This window comes from Schistocerca americana, chromosome X (genome assembly GCF_021461395.2).
Source record: "Schistocerca americana isolate TAMUIC-IGC-003095 chromosome X, iqSchAmer2.1, whole genome shotgun sequence".
Lineage (NCBI taxonomy): Eukaryota > Metazoa > Arthropoda > Insecta > Orthoptera > Acrididae > Schistocerca > Schistocerca americana.
In genome coordinates this window covers 173,510,482-173,531,395 of record NC_060130.1, presented here as the reverse complement: position 1 = coordinate 173,531,395, position 20,914 = coordinate 173,510,482, and the positions used below count along the sequence as shown (strand labels likewise).

General features: G+C 38.6%; 1 protein-coding gene across 2 annotated transcripts in view; it reads right to left on the bottom strand.

Moving 5' to 3' along the window:
* Positions 1-20,914, bottom strand: part of LOC124555271 (AP-3 complex subunit delta-1) — a 269,894-nt gene that overhangs the window by 184,591 nt on the left and 64,389 nt on the right. For both annotated transcript variants that reach the window (XM_047129141.1, XM_047129140.1), the window contains exons 6-7: positions 19,263-19,392; positions 3,103-3,242 (exon numbers count right to left, since the gene is read on the bottom strand). In XM_047129141.1, the coding sequence (XP_046985097.1) occupies positions 3,103-3,242; positions 19,263-19,392 (270 nt within the window). The remainder of the gene's footprint in view (positions 1-3,102; positions 3,243-19,262; positions 19,393-20,914) is intronic.

Below are 20,914 nucleotides of genomic sequence, written 5' to 3'. Positions count from 1 at the left end.
CAAAGTGAGGACTAACATCCTGGACCATGTTGAGGCTCTTGTGAGCAGTGATGATGACAGGAATGTCAAGGAGCTCCTCGCAGGAAACAATGCCTGTGACAGCAGCTGTTGCAGTTTTAATCAGGATACGGCTACTTCACATTTTGCTTATTGGGAGGGGGACTATTATTCACCAGTTCTTTTAAATCTGCTTTCCTCTCATTGCGTGGCTATGGAAGAAACAGTCTTGGGATCATACCTTTCCACACGGAACTTATTTTCTCTACTGAGAATGCTGGGGTCTTGTGGCCGCCAGCACGAGGTTTTATCCTTTTCATCACACACTGTCTGCCATGGTCCAGGGGCTGCTCTCCCCATGGGCGCCATCATGCCACAACAATGGCTGTCCAACATGATAACCGTTTCCCATAGCCCCTGTGCCCCATACGCAATAAGCAGATATTCCTAAGTATGTATGTGGAGTTGTCAGTTCTGGCACCAAGAGTACGATCCCTGCATTGTCAGGAAGCTATGACTTTTTGGGTATCTGACAACCCCCTTCCCAACTTACAATGAGCTGTCTACCATGTTACATGTTGTGCACCTAATTCAATCCACTCACACAAAAGGTGTTTAACTTAGGACTGTACAATGAGTGGAATGTATGCCACATTTGGTGACCTACCCTGCATATTCCGCACTACTGTAAAATTTTGGAAGAATGAAGGTAATACATGGAAGAAAAATTTTGGAAGAATGGAGGTAATACATGGAAGAGGGGATCATACATGAGTTAATGCAAATGAATGAGGAAAAAGAAGGCTACAAACAATGAAATAAGCAATTATAATCAGAATCCCACAAAAAAGGCAAGCTATCAACAGGGAAGCAATCCTACATACGAAGTCAGAGAAAACAAATAACCAGAGAGTAAAACTGCAGTGCAGATAAGGAGTAAGTATTGCAATGGCTTGGGGCCCTATGTTCACCACACACGTATCCACAGACGAGTTGCAAGCCCCATGTGAGTAACACTAATACAACTGCACCTATGGTGCAGTAGATCTCCAAATGTCGTTTACTACCAACTGTTTTGATTCAACAACCATCCAACCCCATCAACACTGAGTGCACCCATATAAGTAAGTGTACACCAGGTCACCGAAGGACTTGTCCAAAAGCTAGCAAAGTTTCTATTCTTTCCTGAGTGCCTGTCGAAAACTCAAAGCCTGAAATAACATATGTTGCAAACTTTTATTAGTTAATGTAATTACCACACAGTATATGAAATTTTTTATGATGAGGACCTGAAAAGTTATTACTGTTCCTTTCCTGACAGTGAATAGTCTAATGATGGATTCTTCCAGTAGATGCCTCTGTAACACATACAATTTTGAAACGAGTGACTGTCAGCTGTAGGGAAACCTCCTTTAGATTTAAGTACTTGTTTTTGTAAATGCTATTTCACGTGTCCTAAGTTTTACAGTTGCCAACATTAGAAACTGTTTTACATGCAGCATGTGGCACCATTACAGGATTACTGTTCTATCCACCAAATGATAAGCAAATAGACTGAAAATAATGTGATTCACTTAGATGCTGCCAAAGTAAAACACAAGGAAGATAGTGGAAGAGCAGTTGTTATCCACAAAGTCAATTCATTAAACATGTCAAAAACATCACTGCAAAATTTTTTGACAGAACACGGCTCTATTCCCCAATCCCTTGTCAGGAAAAAGTTTTTAATGTTGGCACTGGGCCAGAGTCATACAGTATTTTTTGAATGAATATACCACAATTTGACTGCATATTTCTATACACTTCTTGTGTACAGTCAAGATTTTGGTTTTCACGCCCTTATCTAGTACAGTGTTCTTAGAACATTAACATTATTTTCCTGTGTACTGTGCAGGATGACAAATACACAGTTCAACACATTTGCTTAATACTGACATAAATGGCACAAAATTAACATCTTGTAGGAATGCAGCGCATTATCATACAAACTCATCATGTCTGGGAATGTCAGTATGTGGCACAATGGGCAAATGTCATGTTTAACTTGGTTCTTCAAGTTAAAATGACAAAGAATTGCGTAACTTTCTCCATGATATAAAGTGACCAACTAGAGACTATGCCATAATATTCTCCTCCACCTTCTGAATTAGAAACAATTACTACAGCGTCTACGTATGACTAACAAAATTTTGTGCATTTGTCATGCTATAATTTTCATGCAGTTTTTTTAGCTTCTATATCATATGCCCAACAGGCCACTTTATGAACTCTGGAGAAGGGTACATATGGACCAGTATCATTTTACCCCCTCCTACTCCATTTGTATTCAATGCACTGGAAAAATTCGGTTACCAAGCTATAATTTCCCTAATTTTAACATGATGGTTATTTCTTGATATGCATCCGAGAGGAAGAAAGAGGTTTTTCGACTTGTATTTGGTAATACGAACTATTAGATTTTCAAGAGTAAATCTGTATGTTGTGCAAAGTCTTTCATATAGTCCACTTTCAGTGAAATTTTATCATCTCCCCATCGAAGTTTGAAAAGCTTCATTCACACAGTGTTTACTTCATAGTTATTATAGGGAAACTACTATACCATCACACCTAACAACTGACTTTCTCTACTACACTTAAATGTGCAGTCAAAATTAAAACCACATTTAAGACAATGATTCAAAGCACTTGATAAAAATCAATCCCATTACTTATCAATGCTCTGTTTTCTTACTTATCGGCAAAGATGCTGGTTTTATTGTTTTAAAAATATGTCTCCTTGGATATTTTTTCCTAACGTATTACAGTATCAGAGTTACAGTCTACTGCAGAGTTTTAATATGCCTACAAGATATTAACACACATTTCACTGCAGAGTGGAACTATGACTTTAATATGGACCTTTGCCTTTTTGCAGACAACTGGAACGCACTGTGTGTGCGAGCTAAAAATTTGACTGACAGTCTTGCGTATTCTTTTAACACATCAAGTACTTTAATATTGGATTTTTTTAATAAATATTAATTTATGGGTAATTTAATGCCTCTATATGAAAAAAGAAGAAACCACTTATTTTACACAATTAAGTTACACAATTGTTTAACTCACCAATTTAATAATCTTTATAAGCATCCAGTTGTTGGTAGAAGTGGTCATCAGCTTGAAGAATACAGGTGCTAAACTCAGATAATTCTTTGGATTCTTGCGAGCTAGTTCACAAACCACATTTACAGCAGCTGACTGCACACCTAGAAACATTAAAGGTAATAAATGGGATTAGTAATAACAGTTGCTAAATTAGTAAATCAGTAATTTAGGCCATTAAATAATTATTTTTAGCAGTAATATCTACATCTATACTCCACAAGCCACCATACGGTTGATGGCGGAGGGTACCCTGTACCTCCTTTCCTGTTCCACTCAAAAATAGACTGAAGGAAAAATGATTGTCTATATACCTCCGTATGAGCCCTAATTTCTCATATCTTATCTTCATGGTCCTTACACAAAATGTATGTTGGCAGCAATAGAATCATTCTGCAGTTAGCTTCCAATGCTGGTTCTCTAAATTTTCTCTATAGTGTTCCTCAAAAAGAACGTCGCCTTCCCTCCATGGATTCCCATTTGAGCTCCTGAAGCATCTTTGTAACACTTACACGTTGTTCGAACCTACCGGTAACAACAATGTATGAAGCAGGCCGCCTCTGAATTGCTTCGATAACTTCCTTTATTCTGACCTGGTACGGATCCCAAACACTCCAGCAGTACTCAAGAATAGGTTGCACCAGTGCCCTATTTGCAGTCTCCTTTACAGGTGAACCACTCTTTCCCAAAATTCTCCCAATAGACTGAAGTCGACCATTTGCCTTCCCTACCACAGTTCTCACATGCTCATTTCACTTCATATCGCTTTGCAACATTGTGCCCAGATATTTAAATGACTTGACTGTGTCAAGGATGACACTACTAACACCATATCCAAACATTACAGGTTCGTTCTTCCTACTCAACCACATCAACTCACTTTCTTCCACATTTAGAGCTAGCTGTGATTCATCACACCAACTACAAATTGTGTCCAAGTCATCTTTTATCTTCCTACAGTCACTCAACTTCGACACCTTACTGCAGACCACAGCACCTTCACCAAACAACTGCAGATTGCTGCCAATCTGGTCTGCCAAATCACTTATGTATACTGAAAACAACAGCGGTCCTATCACACTTCCATGGGGCACTCCTGACGATACCCTCATCGCTGATGAACACTCGCCATTGAGTACTACATACCAGGTCCTGTTACTTAAGAAATCTTCAAGCCACTCACATACCTGTGAACTTATTCCATATGCTCGTACTTTCGTCAACAGTCTGCACTTGGCTACTATGTCAAATGCTTGCCTGAAATCTAGGAATACAGAATCTGCCTGCTTCCTTTCAGCCATGATTTGAGAATAACATGTGGGAAAAGGGCAAGCTGAGTTTTGCATGAGCAACACTTCCTAAAACTGTGCTGATTCGGGGACATAAGGTTCGTGGCCTCAAGAAAATTTATTGTGTTCAAACTGAGAATATGTCTGAGGGTTCTGCAGAAAACTGATGTTAGGGATATTGGTCTGTGATTTTACAGGTCCATTCTTTTACCTTTGTTATATGCAGAGAGTCACCTGCACATTTTTCCAGTCGTTTGGGACTTTGTGCTGGGAGAAGAGATCTGTGATAAATGCAAGCTACATAAAGGGCCAAATTAATAGAATTCTTTTTTATAAAACTGATCTGGGATTCCATCCGGACCAGGTGATTTGCTTGTTTTCACCACTTTCAATTGTTTCTCTACGCCAGGGATGCTGATTGCTATGTCGTCCATTTAGGAGACTGTCCAATCGTCAAATGATGGTATGTTTGCACGATTCTCCTGTGTGAATGATTTCTCGAATGTGAAATTTATAACTTCAACTTTCGTTTGCTTTCTTCAACTGCCACACCCAGACTGGTCATCAAGGGACTGAATGGCAGCCTTAGGCCTTCTTAGTGATTTTACATAGGACCAGAATTTTCTCGCATTCTTTGCCAGATCTTTTGCTAAAGTGTGACAGTGGTAGTAGTTGTATGCTTCGCACACAGATCTTCCCACAGATGCATGAATCTGCACTAAACTTTGCTTGTCGTCATTAGTGCATTCCCTTCTGAACCGAGAGTGCAACAGCGTCTGCTTCCTCAGCATCCACTGAATTTCATTATTATACCATGGTGGGTCTTTTCCATCCTTTAATCACTTGCTACGCACGTAACTCTCCAGACGATGATTTACAGTCTGCTTTAACCTTGCCCGTAATTCCTCTACATCCATCTTACTGGAACTAAGCGATGTCAATTCACTGTCTAAGAGAGATGCTAACAACTGCTTACCTGCTCTACCTAGCGGAAACTCTCTCCTAGCCTTCTTGACTAATTTATCAACTTTTGTAATTGTAACTGCTATAATGAAATCATGATTGCTAATTCTCATTTCTATACTGACATTGCTGATAAGAGTCCAGCCTACTTGTAGCTACGAGGTCTAAGATATTTCCATTGCACGTGGACTACCGAGCTAACTGCTCAAGATAGTTTTCAGAAAACATGTTCAAAAGTATTTCGCATGACTGTCTGTCTGTCTGTCTGTAACCCCTGCAATGAATCCCTACACATGCCAGTCTATACTCCATTGGTTAAACTCGCCTCGAACTAGTGTTGCATGATGTGGGTATTTATGCGCTGCTGACCATATACTTTCTTTAAATTACTCTAGAACTGTCGTAGCAGAACTGAATGGCCAATAAAAACATCCAACAATTAACTTGTGTTTTCACCTACACCTGTTATATGCGACCAGGTAACTTCACAGTGACATTCTACCTCAACCTCAATAGAGCCAATGTTCTGTCAGCTGCAATGAGCACTCCCCCTCCTATTGCCTCTAATTTGTCTTTCCAATATAAGTTCCACGACTTGCTAAATATCTCTGAGCTATCCACCTCGGGTTTCAGCCAGCTCTTGGTCCCAAAAATAATTTGATCGCAGGAACTTTCCTGCAGTGCAGTAAATTCGGGAACTTTATTACAAATACTTCAATAGTTTACTGATAAAATTTTGACCGTCAGTGAGTCTTTGTTCGGAACACCATCTGACTTCCCTTGCCGTGTACAGACTGATGAGTGTTCATCAGAGCACCTCAATTGCTGCCTAGTCTAGTTCCCCAAAATCCATGTAATCTCTCTGAATGTTCCAAGAGCAGACAGTGCTTCAATTTTTAGCATTAATATGCTTCACACAGTATAATCACTACCGAGTGGCATTACCAAAGTGAATGAACCTCATTGTATATTCATGAACTGTTCACTTTGATGCTATGTGACAATTCTGAGAGAAAAATTATCAGCCTTAGTACAGGGGCAGGGAGTGGGATTGGTCCAAAACCATCTGTCACAAGGCTGAATCCGCCATGAACAATACTATGTATGGATCTCAGCTATAATGATGTTGCCGAGTTGTACACCGAGCTACAAGTCAGCCAGAACCACACAAAAGCCATATAGAACGTGAGCAGAAATGGTCTGTCTGCGCCCCATGACCTGCAGCTACTATAGGCTGACATTCAGTGCCTTTAACTCTCTTGGCCTCACATGAAAACAATAGTTTTTAATTCACAATGTCACCACACATTCAGAGTTCAGACAGGTTAAATATTCTAACAAGAATGGTTTAAACCATCCCCAACACACTTTCTTACATTAGACTTTTAGTCAATGGGATCACTTCGTTGTGCTTATCCTTGGTCAAACAGTGGTTTAAAAAAGGAAAGCCTTTCATTTATCATTCAGTATTCATGTTTTAGAAATTCTTTATTCAAGTCTTTGAATTTCTCTCTCTACAAATTTCTTCCTACATACGTGATGACCACATTTGCACCAAGTGTTAACAATATTTCAACTCAGGTTTAGCTTCACAGCAGTCCCTGCTTTAGTGCACTTCGAGCTGTATGGCCTTCAGGCCAAAAGAAAAATAAAATGTTCATTTCCCCTTTCATGACAAAGTTCCCTGATTTCGTTCATTTTATTATGATTCTCTTGCACGCAGGGCCAAAGCTTGAAATGCCTGCTAATGGATTCTTTCAATACCCTGGAGACAGATACCTTTCAGCCTATTATGAAACAGTTCATTCCCAGCCAAATCACTGTTTCATATATATAGAAAATGTTTACGTATTTGTTATCAGTCAATATACGGCAGCCTTTTTAATGAAGGCTGCAATTTATTTGAAAACTATCAAACGAAATGTGTAAATACTGTACTTCAGGAAATAATAGCATAATTTTATTTAATGATGAAGGTGGGGGAAATCTTAAGCCAAAAACTTCAAAAGAATACTAATAATATTTTTGTTCCTTATTTGGCTGCCAAATCCATTGTAAATAGACACAAAAAATGATAATTTCTAAGGTATGTGTTCATTCTGTAATAAGTTGTTGGTGCAATTTGATTGGAGCCTTTCTTATGTACTGCCTGAAGCCATACAAGGACAAACATTTTGTCCTTTTCCTTACAATTCTTTATTAGTTCCTATACCATTAGTGAAATTGTAAATGTATAATCTGCATAAATAATGTACACCCAGACACAGATATGACGACTCTTCTGATAGTCAAAGATTAGTGTTGTTCCTTCAACAACATTATGCTTTACACGTTCAAGGAATGCAGACCTCATTTCGATAAGATTTGTTTTGAGAAATCTTCCACGCAGCAACCAAAGTCTGGAAATATGCGTAGAATTCTAAAGAAGTTAGTGTCATTGGCTGGTGTGCTGCAGGTTGCCAGTTAAAACTCCACCACCTGCATTTACTTGTCATTAAGCATTTCTCCCTTCGGGAAGGTTCTCGAAATTTCTTATATTTGTAATGTTTGTATATTCTGGAGTGTTCAATGTCTGGACAATTAGCTGCACACAGTTTCCAAGGGCTCAGTTCTGTTCTGACTGTACATTGGTCTTTGTAATAAGCGTGTTTTAAGTGCTAAGTGTTGAAGTGTTGCGCATCACTTATGACTCTGCTTTCAGATTTGGAATTACATGATGCTATTTGGTAGGTACGCAAGGTATTTCAAAACAGCTGTATCATTGTGGCTTGAATTAGACAATGTAAAAGCTATTGACTACACAGACAGGAACTGGAATACAAGCAGGACATTGCTCGCAAGGCTCGTATTTTCAGGAAACAATGGATTTCAAAACTGCAACAAGTCAGCTGCACATTAGGCATCCAGAGATGCTGCCAGGACCCGACCAAATGGCTGAAAGTATTTGACCAAGTTGCCAAGTACAATATGTGGGATGAAAGATGTGTTTGGTAAATGTGTAGTTTTTACTTGGATAGCACAGCCCATCAGTGGTTCCAGAGGAACGAAGAGAAATTTGATAGCTGGGGCAAATCTTAGGCTGTACTGAAGAAAATGTTTGGTGATAATTGACAAAGTTCATATAGAAAAATAACAATTTAAGAACAGGGGGCCAAATATCTTGTGGAAATGACAGTTGTGCATACGGAATGTTTTGGCCCTACATCATATTGTGAATTCAAATATGACATAATCTGAAAAAATATCACTACTGATGAAAGGAGCTGTAGAAGACATGTAAACAAGCTCTTTCAGTAAAAAATGTCACAATAACAAATGACTCCACAAAGTGGCACCAATACATCAAGAAAATGCTACAGAAAAAGTGGCAGATGAAAGATGTACAACCAACTCCTAATGTTGTCCCTATGGCAGATGTGGAAGACCACTATAACCTCGCATCTCTCATATGCCAGTTTGTAAGAGAAGAGATACAGCATTTTGTGGCAGCTACAACTGTCGGACCGATTGAGCAAGAGACAGCAGCCATGAATGTCAAGTCCATGAAGCAGGAGGAAATAGAGGAGGATGAAGAGGGGGTATACCAATCTTTAGTGCCAATCTCCACCACCATTTGAATGCGTCGTAAAGAATGTGCTCTGCTAACAAATGACCCAGCCATCAAATGACAACCCAACACCTGACCAATGCAGATACAACCAAGTCCTCCAGCAAGAATAATGCACTATAGAAGGACATACATTTGGAGGACAGTGGCCAATACACTAGTACATTTCCACTGTTGATGCCCTGGACGCACTGTATGCTACTGCAGATATAGAAGATGAGTTTTTGATGACTACTATGCTGCAACACATCAATCTTCACAACAGTCCTACTCATGCCAGTCAAACACAGATGATTATAATCTACCTGTGGGACAGAGCCCATCATCATACCCTGGATGAAGTCTCTTGCCACTTGTCTAGCTGCTGAATTCAGGAAAACTAAACAAGACAACTACGCCATCATTGATGGCCAACATGTTCAGCTCTTAGTCAACTTGGGGGCTTATTTTACTGTAATGTTCAATGCTGACCACCACCATCATCTCCAGCTCAAGAAGACTACATTCTGTGATGCGACAGTGTGATATGACAGTGATTGTGCTGAAGGACACAAATGGGACACAGGAACATGTTTTATGAGAATAACTATCAATGAGAGAACGCAGCCCTTCAAATTTATCATTTTAACGGAATGTAGTCAACATTTTACACGGATGGGATGTCTTGCAAGCATTACAATAAGTCAGACTGTGGAAGACATGAGCTCCACATTGACAAAGTTATTTCAACAAGTACACACAACAAAGGTCGCTCCGGCCAGTTGTTTTCCAGTTAGGATGTGGTTCCCCGTCATCACCAATGAGATGAGTTCCAGTCATCGATCTAGAACATCTGTGAAGCTCTTGTCAGTTGCAAAAAGCTACTCTGGCTCACAAAAGAAATCTACATGCCAAAAACGGTCATAAGCATTGGAGGTGGTCAAGAGGAACTACAGATTACTAACTGTCACAAGAGCCCACAGATCATCCTAAAGGTACGTGCATTGGAACAGTCAAACCAGTTCAAGAAGGGCAGATTAATGTCACTGATGAAGAATTGCACATCACTACTATTACAGATAAAGTAGGGGAGGAAACTACTCTCAAAACTGCCGATGCACCCTAGCCTGATTGAGGAACAAAGTTGAACAGTGTTAGGCATTCAGTGCCACTTTTCAGATGCTTTCAAACCTGGAGTGGAGAAAAGACAGACCAAACGGCCCATGGTGCACTGTATCACCAATGAGGATCATTAACCAAGTAGCCAGCACTCATATAGTGTACTGTTGGCTAAATGACAGATAACCTGGGAGGAAGTGGAAAAGGTTCTGCAACATGACATCACTGAACCTAGTGTGTCCTTGGGTTGTCTGCTGTGGTCCTGATGAAGAAGCAGTGTGGCACTTGGTGTTTCTGCATCGAGTACTGATGACTGGAGGAAAAAAAGAAAAAAGCTGTCTACCCAATGGTGCGCATTGCTGACACCCTAGACAGCTCGAGAGGAGTGCAGTATTTCTCAACTATGGACATGTTGACAGGCTACTGACAAATCAAGGTTAACAAAGCTGACTGGGAAAAGACTACCTTCATAACTCTTGATTGTCATCATGAGCTCCACGCTATGACATTTGGACTATGTAATGCTTCAGCCACCTTCAAGCATATGACGGGCAACTAGCTTGGACATCACAAACAAACAACGTGTCTTTGCTATCTGGATGCCATCGTTGATGTTCCACAGACATTTGAAGAACATCTAAGCTGCCTGACAACACAACTATGTTTAAGTGTGTTCTGACAGCAGGCCTCCATCTGAATCTGAAAAATTGCCTCTTTGCTGTCCCAGAAATAAAAATCTTTGAATACCCAATGAAGGGTGCTGTAGTCCATCTTTATCCAGAGAAGCAGTCAAAGATGGTCTGATTCCTAGACACGTTTCTGATGTGAAGTTTTCACAGAATTTTCTCGTATTACTGACAATTCATTAGGGACTTTTGTACAAAGGCACATCCCTTACAAGGACTACTGCTGGGAGAACGAAATTTTCCTGGAACATGGTATAAGAAGTAAATTTCCTTGTCCTTACGGTGGCAATAACATCTTCTCCAGAGCTAGCACTGTGCAATGAGAATACCAAGACAGAACTTCATATCAATTAGTGGTTATGGGATAGATGCAGGTCAAGTACAGAACTAGGAACATGCTCTAGCTTATGCTTCCAGAATACTCTTCATGTCTTATAAGAACTACTCTGCAACAAAGAAAGAGTACCTTGCAGTTGTTTGGGCCATTAACAAGCTCCAGCCATATTTACTTGGCAACCCTTTCACCATCACAATGGACCACTATTCTCTATGCTGGCTGATTAGCCTGAAGGATCAATCTGTTGATTGACGAGATGAGCACATTACTTCATGAATATGTCATCAGAGTGCTATATAACAACTGACGCAAACACAAGGATGCCAATTGCCTTTCAAGGAATCCAGTTGTAGAGCACAGCAGTGTGGATGAAATGTCAGTCATTGCTGCATTCAATGACAGCTGCTGAACAGAGGGAAGATCCAGCATTGCTGTAAACCACAGAAGCCTCGAAGAATGAGGAACAAACAATTCACAATTCCAATTAATAAATGGAACATTACACAAGAGGAACTGTCATCCCATGAGGTGGGAATGGTTACCTATCATCTCAGCTCATCTATGGCCAGCTATCCTGCAGTATTTCCAGAACACTTCAACATCTGGTCACCAGGGATTCACAAAGATTATCAGATGCAGGCATTAGTGCCTCGACACTATATGAGCTATCGTAGGGGATACCAGTGACGAAAGCACGTGCTACTATTAACTCAGGGCCATCCAACATCAATTCTGCTTGCAACAGCTTGGAATCTACCTCTTGTGGTGGTTCTCGAAGTCAACAAATGGGGATCCAGTGACTACCTCACCTTCTATGCTGTCACCAAAGCTGTGCCAACTGAAAGCTCCAGAAATTTCAAGGTTCCTGTAGAAGAGTCATTTTGAAGCATGGAGCACCCTGAGTGGTGACCTCTGTGGACTTCATGGAAGACTTGGCATCTGTTTTTGATGCCTATAAAGTGAGTGGTGCTATTGGAAAAGTTATCAAAATGCTACTTTGGGTCATATAATATTCTCCTTTGCTTGTCAGACATCACATATGAAGTCAAGGATAAGGGCCGTTCATCAACAAGACAAAACTGAAGAGACTTCATCTACGTCCTCCGTGTGAAACCCTACTACAGTCCTGAGGTGCAGATCGATAGTGGGGGCTTCTCAGACAAGAAAATGGAAGACTTGCTTGATGATTGACAGAATTTGATGGGAGGTGTTACCTTCGGCGCTAATCACATTGAATAAGATCTAACAACATGACCAGAACACAATGATCAGCCAGCACTGCTATACAGAGGAAAATGTATATCCAGGGTGTTGTAGCCAGTTCCAACGAGAACTTCTGGAAACACTGGATAGGAGTTTCTCGAGAAAAGGGAGCAGTGCTACAAGCTGTGCTGCAAGCAATGTGGCATAGGGGTTTGTGTCACTGTCTGTCATGCTGTGGGTCACCAGTTCAAACCTAACCAACCACAATCATTAACATTTTGTATTTACCAGTAAACCCCTGACTTAAAAAATTGAATTCCTATGTATGATCAGCTTCAAACATCTAATTGCAAATACATTAATGTGTTAAATATTTGCCTTTAAGCATCTAAGTGAGAAAAAAATAAAAAAAGGTTTGAAATTGTGCTCAAAGTTTGATGGAAGTTGCTAAATGCTCTCATCATGAAACACTGGATGAATATAAACTACGTAATTTGCATGTAATTTTAACCAAAGGCTAGTTTTTCATGCATCTAAATGGTTATGACGACATATTTCCTGATTAGTCTATGTACGGTAGTCTTCAGGTCTGATGATAGTAATTAGATTGTTTTAATAGTGCTGTTTTGAGTGGCTGTTTTTGATAAGTCACTGATCATTTCACTATATCATGATAGCATATCCTTTGATATACACAAATTTGATCTGCTTTCAGAGATATTTGTTTTCCTTTTTAGCACTGATGAAACCCGTAACTAGTGGTTTAGATTTCTTGAAAATAGCATGTGTCTGTATATCTTTGAGTAAGCTTATGCAATCCATTGAAATCAAAATGTTTCTAATTCTGACATTCTGCGAATATTTTAAAGCTGCAAATATAGCTGACACATCTGCTGAGAAACTTGAAATTTCACTAGGAAGCAAGATCAGTTCTTTGTAACCTGTGGTTGGACAAAGGAATGCACACCCACTCTGCCATTACCTGGTGTTTTGGAGCCATCAGTATAAGCACCAAAATCTTCTGGGAAATTATCAGCAATGCAGGTTTTTTTTTTTTTACTTAATGTTCTACTCCACCATTTGCTTTTGTTGTAACGTAGAAGACATCAGCTACTGATAATATTTTTTTTTATAAAGGTAGTCTAAATTAGGATATCATACAAGGGTGTATTGAAAGTAATGCCTGCGAATTTATTATGTGAAAATTCAAACAGCCTTTAAAGTAAAACCAACATTTATTAACATTCTACATATTTATTCTTCATGTCCACATATTTAATTCTCAACATAGTCAGCCTGGCAGCAAATACATTTCTCCCAGCGAGAGACTAGTTTGTTGGTACTGCAGAATGTTTGACTGTTGACGAAGCCACAGACTAGCCTCTGCTTGCATTGTTTCATGACTATTAAAGTAAAGTTCAGAAAGATGTACTTTAAATTTTGGAAACAGATTGAAATTGGATGGGACCAAGTCAGGATTCTATGGGAGATGATTGATGACAGTGGACCCAAAGCATCTGATTGTTGCAGATGTCGCAGCGCTCAAGTATGGTCTGGCATTGTCATGCTGCAGGAGAGGGTGTTCCATGTGTGTATCTACATCTACATCTATATGGATACTCTGCAAATCACATTTAAGTACCTGGCAGGGGGTTTATTGAACCACCTTCACAATTCTCTATTATTACAGTCTCGTTTAGTGTGTGGAAAGAATGAACACCTATGTGATCCGCATGAGCTCTGGTTTCCCTTATTTTACTGTGGTGATCGTTTCTCCCTATGTAGGTCAGTATCAACAAAATATTTTCACATTCGGAGGAGAAAGTTGGTGCTTGGAATTTCGTGAGAAGATTCCATTGCAACGAAAAGGTCTTTCTTTTAACGATCTCCACCCCAAATCCTGTATCATTTCAGTAACACTCTCCCCCCTATTTCGCGATAATGCAAAATATGCTGCCCTTCTTTTAACTTTTTCCATGTACTCTGTCAGTCCTATCTGGTAAGGATCCCACACCGTGCAGCAGTATTCTAAAAGAGGACAGACAAGCGTAGTGTAGGCAGTCTCCTTAGTAGATCTGTTACATTTGCTAAGTGTCCTCCCAATAAAACGCAGTCTTTAGTTAGCCTTCCCCACAACATTTTCTATGTGTTCCTTCCAATTTAAGTTGTTCATAAGTGTAATTCCTAGGTATTTAGTTGAATTTACGACATTTATATTTGATTGATTTATCGTGTAACCAAAGTTTAATGGATTCCTTTCAGCACTCATATTGACGACCTCACACTTTTCGTTATTTAGGGTCAACTGCCAATTTTTGCACCATTCAGATATCTTTTCTCAATCGTTTTGATCTTCTGATGACTTTATTAGTCAATAAATGACAGCGTCATCTGCAAACAACCTAAGACGGCTGCTCAGATGGTCTCCCAAAATGTTTATATAGATAAGGAACAGCAAAAGGCCTATAACACTACATTGGGGAACGCCAGAAATCACTTCTATTTTACTCAATGACTTTCCATCAATTACTACGAACTGTGACATCTCTGACAGGAAGTCACAAGTCCAGTCACATAACTGAGACGATATTCCGTAAGGACACAATTTCACTATGGGTCGCTTGTGTGGTACAGTGTCAAAAGCCTTCTGGAAATCCAGAAATACGGAATCGATCTGAAATCCCTCGTCAACAGCACTCAACACTTCATGCAAATAAAGAGCTAGTTGTGTTTCACAAGAACGATGTTTTCTAAACCCATGTTAACTGTGTGTCAATAGACAGTTTTCTTCTACGTAATTCATAATGTTCGAACGCAATATATGTTCCAGAATCCTGCTGCATATCGACATTAATGATATGGGCCTGTAATTAAGTTGATTACTCCTACTACCTTTCTTGAATATTGGTGTGATCTGTGCAGCGGTCTAGTCTTTGGATACGGATCTTTTGTCGAGTGCACGGTTGTATATGATTCTCAATTATGAAGCTAATGCATCAGCATACTCTGAAAGAAACCTAATTGGTATACAATCTGGACCAGAAGACGTGCTTCGAATTCAAAACTCTATCACAGCACACTGTTTCTCACACACTGATATGTTATACACCACCATGTTACATGCTACAATTCAGAGTACTTCAGTAGCAGAGGGCTGCAAATACGCAGACATTAAAAAAAAAAGATGTAGAATTTTAACATTTTTTGTTTTACATAAAAAGTTTTAAGAGTTTTCACAAAAAAAATTCAGAGGCATTACTTTCCAGCACACTCTCGTATCTCTTAATGAGTAGATGACAGAATTCTAAACTTTTAAATTCTGTCAGTAATTATATAAAATATTGAAAATTGAATTTTTGTTGCCTCTATGCTGCAGCTAGTACCAGGTTCTGCGTTCCAAGTTCCTGGATTGCGTTTTAGTAATTTAGATCTGTTCTGGAATGTTCTCGAAGGTTCTTATGTTGGTAATGTTTGCATATTCCAGAAAATTTAATGTTTGTACAATTAGCTACACTCTCCATCCACGAGTTGAGTTCTGTTTTGGCTGTGCATTAGTGCTCATAATAAACATGCTTTAGGGCTAAGTGTTTTACTTCACTGATGACCCTCTTTTCAGATTTGGACTTGATTGTGATTTACAAATGTTACATAATTTGTAACAGCATTTAAAAACATGCTGAGTTATTAGCACCAAATTCTGAAGACTGTCAACTCAGAAAACTAGTACACTCCCTGGCAGTGATTCAGTTATTTGGCATCCACACATACACATGGTTATACTGTGCGATGAAAACCTAGAATATTCCAAAGAACTACACATTACTGAAGAACAAAAGATAATTATAACAATTCAATTCCAACATGACGGCCTGCCTAATCTTATTCATAGAACTCATCCCAGAACTTCAGCCTTCAAATTATAGACAGCTATGAAAAAATTTAAGTGAACCATGGTTGTGAAAACACACACAACCTCTTAGCATCAAATAATCCAGAGCTAATAATGAGCAGCAAAATGGATACAGTGATTAGTGAATACTTGGTTCCCATAGCGAGACTGAATACCATAACTCCCATATCCATCAAAAATAAATGAAAAATATGTCAATTAAAAAAACGCAGAAAAAATTCTGCTTGACACCGTCCTGAGAGACAATCTCCACTCCTTCCAAATTAACAGTGTAAGTGTACACCATATGTTGCTTGAATTCGAAGAAAGAGTATCAACATCAATTGAGAGATTTATACCAAATAAATTAACAAATGACAGAGTTGATCCCCCATGGTACACAGAACAGATCAGAACACTGTTGCACAAACAACGAAAACAGCATGCCAAATTCAAATGAATGCAAAATCCCCAAGATTGGCGGCCTTTTACAGAAGCTCAAAATCTAGCACAGACTTCAATGCCAGATGCTTATAATAGTTTCCACAATGGAACCTTGTCTGAAAACCTGGAAGAAAAACCAGTGAGACTCTGGTTGTATGTAAAGTATGCTAGTGGCGAGAGACAATCAATGTCTTCTCTGTGCGATAGCAAAGGGAATACTATCAATGACAGTGCTGCTAACACAGAGTCTTCGGAAATTCCTTCCCCAAAGAAGACAATGTAAATACTCCAGAATTGTAATCAAGAACAGCTACCAACACGAGTAACTTAGAAATAGACATCCCCAATTTAGTGATGCAACTTAAATAAAAGCAAGTCCTCCAGCCCAGAGTGTGTAGCAGTTAGGTTCCTTTCAGAGTATGCTGTTTCAGTAGCTCCAAACTGGACAATGATATGCAACCACTCACTTGATGAAAGATCTATATTCAAAGACTAGAAAATTGCAAGGTCACACCAATATTCCAGAAAGGCAATAGGGGTAATCAACTAAATTATAGGCCCATATTGTTAATGTCAGTATGCAACAGGATTTTGTAACATATATTGTGTTCAAACATTATAAATTATTATTATTATTGACACATAGCCAACACGAATTAACAAATCATCATTCTTGTGAAACGCAACTAGCCCGTTACTCACATGATGTGTTGAGTGCTATCAACAAAGGATTTCAAATTGATTCCATACATCTAGATTTCCAGAAGGTTTTTTAGGCCGTATCTCACAAGCAGCTTGTTATCAAATTGCATGCTTATGGAATATCGTCTCAGTTATGTGACTGGATTCATGATTTCCTGTCAGAGTGGTCGCAGTTTGTATTAACTGACAGAAAGATATCAAAACGGAAGTGATTTCTGGGGTTCCCGAAGGTAGTGTCATAGGCATTCTGTTGTTCCTTATCTATATAAATGATTTAGGAGACAAGATGAGCGGCCATCTTAGGTTGTTTGCAGATGATGCTGTCATTTATCGCCTAGTAAAGTCATCAGAAGATCAAAACCAATTGCAAAACAATTTAGGAAAGATAGCTGTATGGTGCAAAAATTGGCAATTGACCCTAAATAAAAAAGTGTGAGGTCATCCACATAAGTGCTAAAAGGGATCTGTTAAACTTCAGTTACACAATAAATCAGTCAAATCTAAAGGCCGTAAATTCAACTAAGTATGTAGGAATTATAATTACGAACAATGTCAATAGGAAAGAAGACACACAAAATGTGGGGAAGGACCAAAGACTGCATTTTATTGGCAGAACACTTAGAAGATGCAACAGATCCACTAAAGAGATTGCCTACACTATGCCTATCTGTCCTCTTTTGGAGTACTGCTGTGTGGTGTGGGATTCTTACCAGACAGGAATAATGGAGTATGTTAAAGTTCAAGGAAGGGCAGCAAGTTTTCTATTATCGAGAAACAGGGGAGTGAATGTCACGGACATGATGCAGGATTTGATGTGGACATCATTAAAACAGAGGCATTTCTCATTGCGGTGTGAACTTCTCACGAAATTTCAATCACCAACTTATTTTCAATCACCAACTTTCTCCTTTGAATGTGAATATATTTTGTTGATGCTGACCTACATAGGGAGAAACACTCATCATAATAAAATAAGAGAATGCATGGGACAATACGGGTCTTAGTTTTTTCTGCAGATTGTTGACGAGTGAACTAACAGAGAATTATTGCGAAGGTCGTTTGATGAACCCTCTGTCAGACACTTAAGTGTGATTTGCAGAGTAGTCATGCAGATGTAGATCTAGATGTAAATATAAATGTCACAAGGGGAAGACTGACCGAAGTGTCCTAGATGTGTTAATAAACTTCATGTGAGACTTCATTCCAAAACATTGTTCTCATCTTAATCTTTGAAGCCTACTTACTCTTGTGTGAAACAATGTTACATAAGATTTTGGATAAAATGGTGAGCCATGTGTAAAAACGTCATTTCAAACACACTTCATATACCAACAAAATTCAAGTTCTCAAAGAGGATAAAAAAGTTTCATAGAGATGAATATTAAGAAACAAAAATTACAAATGCTCAAAATGAGCTTCATAGTAACCAGTTTGATTGTTAAAGACAAGCTGTATATTGGGATTCATAAAGCAGTTAATGCATCTATGAAAACTTTATTGAGAAACTATGTTTTCACAGTAGTTCCACTATAGTTCATTCGCACCATTTTGAATTAAGTGCAACCATTGTAACATAAGTACCAAAGTACTAAATTGCTTGTGTTGCTGGTATAAAAAAAGGGTTAGAAGTGATATCAAAATAGGCTATCCCTTTAGGAACTATTCTGTATTTTTGCTTACTAAAGTAACATGACGCAGAGTTTGGGGAGAGTGGGACTGGCGGGAGTCAGCTGACAAATTTGAACAAACACATTCTGGAAACACACACACATAAGAAACCCAAAAATGAAAAGAAGATAGTAGTTCAATTGGTAGTCCATCAGGGGTGTGTTACAAAATAGGTATTTTTGTGGTATACATACTTGTACTCAACTTACAGTGACAATACAAATACGGTAATACTGACCTGAATCAGTGTCTTCCAATTTCTCTTTAAGACGGGGAAATGCTGGTCGAAGAGCTTCAGGAAATTTTAAGAAAACCTTATACATCATAAGAACAGCTTTTTTACGAAGATATGATTTTGTTGAAGTGAGCTGGAACATAAGCAACATATTTACAGAAGAGAATTAAAATAGAAAGTGAATTTTATAATAATAAATATTATCTACATTCTTAAAGCAATTCAAAGAGTCAATGACATTTCCAAAATACAGTATTTTAGTGTAACAAAACTTTACATTGGTAGAAATCACAATACTCATAATGTTAATTATCTGTATGGAAAAAAAGAAAAAAAAATTACATACAGATCAGCCACAATTAAAAGATTTAAATTTAACCTGGGAGAGCAAAAGTTGATAACAACCTTTTCAGATAAGTTATGTTACAGAAAACTGACATCTGCAAAAGAAATATTCAAATAAATCACTTTCTTTGTCTCCAATAATTACTACTGTGTCATTATTTGTTAACTGTTAATGTATTACTACAGTAATGACTATAGACACTAGTAAAAGTGAGAGAGAGAATCTCGTGCGTGTTGGCTGTAAACTAAGTACTGGCCAGCAGTTCTGTCTAGTAAGTTTTCCTGATTGAATTTCCCTTTGATAAAATTATTATTGTACATTCTTTATCTATACGGCAATTCAATGTCAGCTATTGCTTTAGGAGTGTTGTACACTTAAGCGAATAGTCCATGCTCTGTGTTTCGCATATGGTTGGAAATCACATAATCTTATGGAGAATATCCCAGTTGTGCGAACAGTCCACACCTGGTGGAGCTATGCATGCAACCCCTCTGTGCTGTGGACCATTCACATCAGTTAAATACACAGGAACAAGTTTCTGCATATACAGTCCTGCAGACACCACATGCAGATGAAGCAGATAAACTTCATTTCACCAAAAATTTCACTAGTGGGGCAATAAGATTGTTCAGCAGAGAATTTTGAACATTGTGAAGTTGGGAAAAGATCAGCCAATTCAACACTGATGTGATCTTAGTGGACATTACAATAACTGTAGGAATTAAAACGTAATACTCAAAACACATATGTAAAATTGTCTAATGCCCAATGAATGACATGCACAAGTTTTGAATGATTAAAAACTTTATTTAAATTAATCATCTTTCCTACACTTATACATGTTCTTATCTTAAGACACTACAACTCCTTCTATTGGAGTACTAGTCTGACTCTTGAAAATGTTGAAAGAATACTTGCCTTGTATTCTACCAACAAGTTCGGCAAAAGAATGACTAGACATATGAAAATAATTGTAAAATTCATCTTCATAATTACGCAATTTGGAACACAGTCTGAGGAATGATCCTTTCCTACATCCCTGTTCCACAACAGGACGTACCCATAATCTTTCACATGTTGAATTTCTCTTTTAGTATGTCAGATAGACTGAAATGATTTAAACACAGCAGTCTGACCTCCATACTTGCAATCAAACAGCAGAATGTGCTAGAGCACATATCACAGAGCACAGAACTCAGTACTCACTAGATTGCACACAGCAATGTGCACCCACCTATCTGTGGAAACCATTGACACAGGCCACAAACTGCAAGCAAAACATGGAGTGTGTACCACCTGCTTAAGTGTA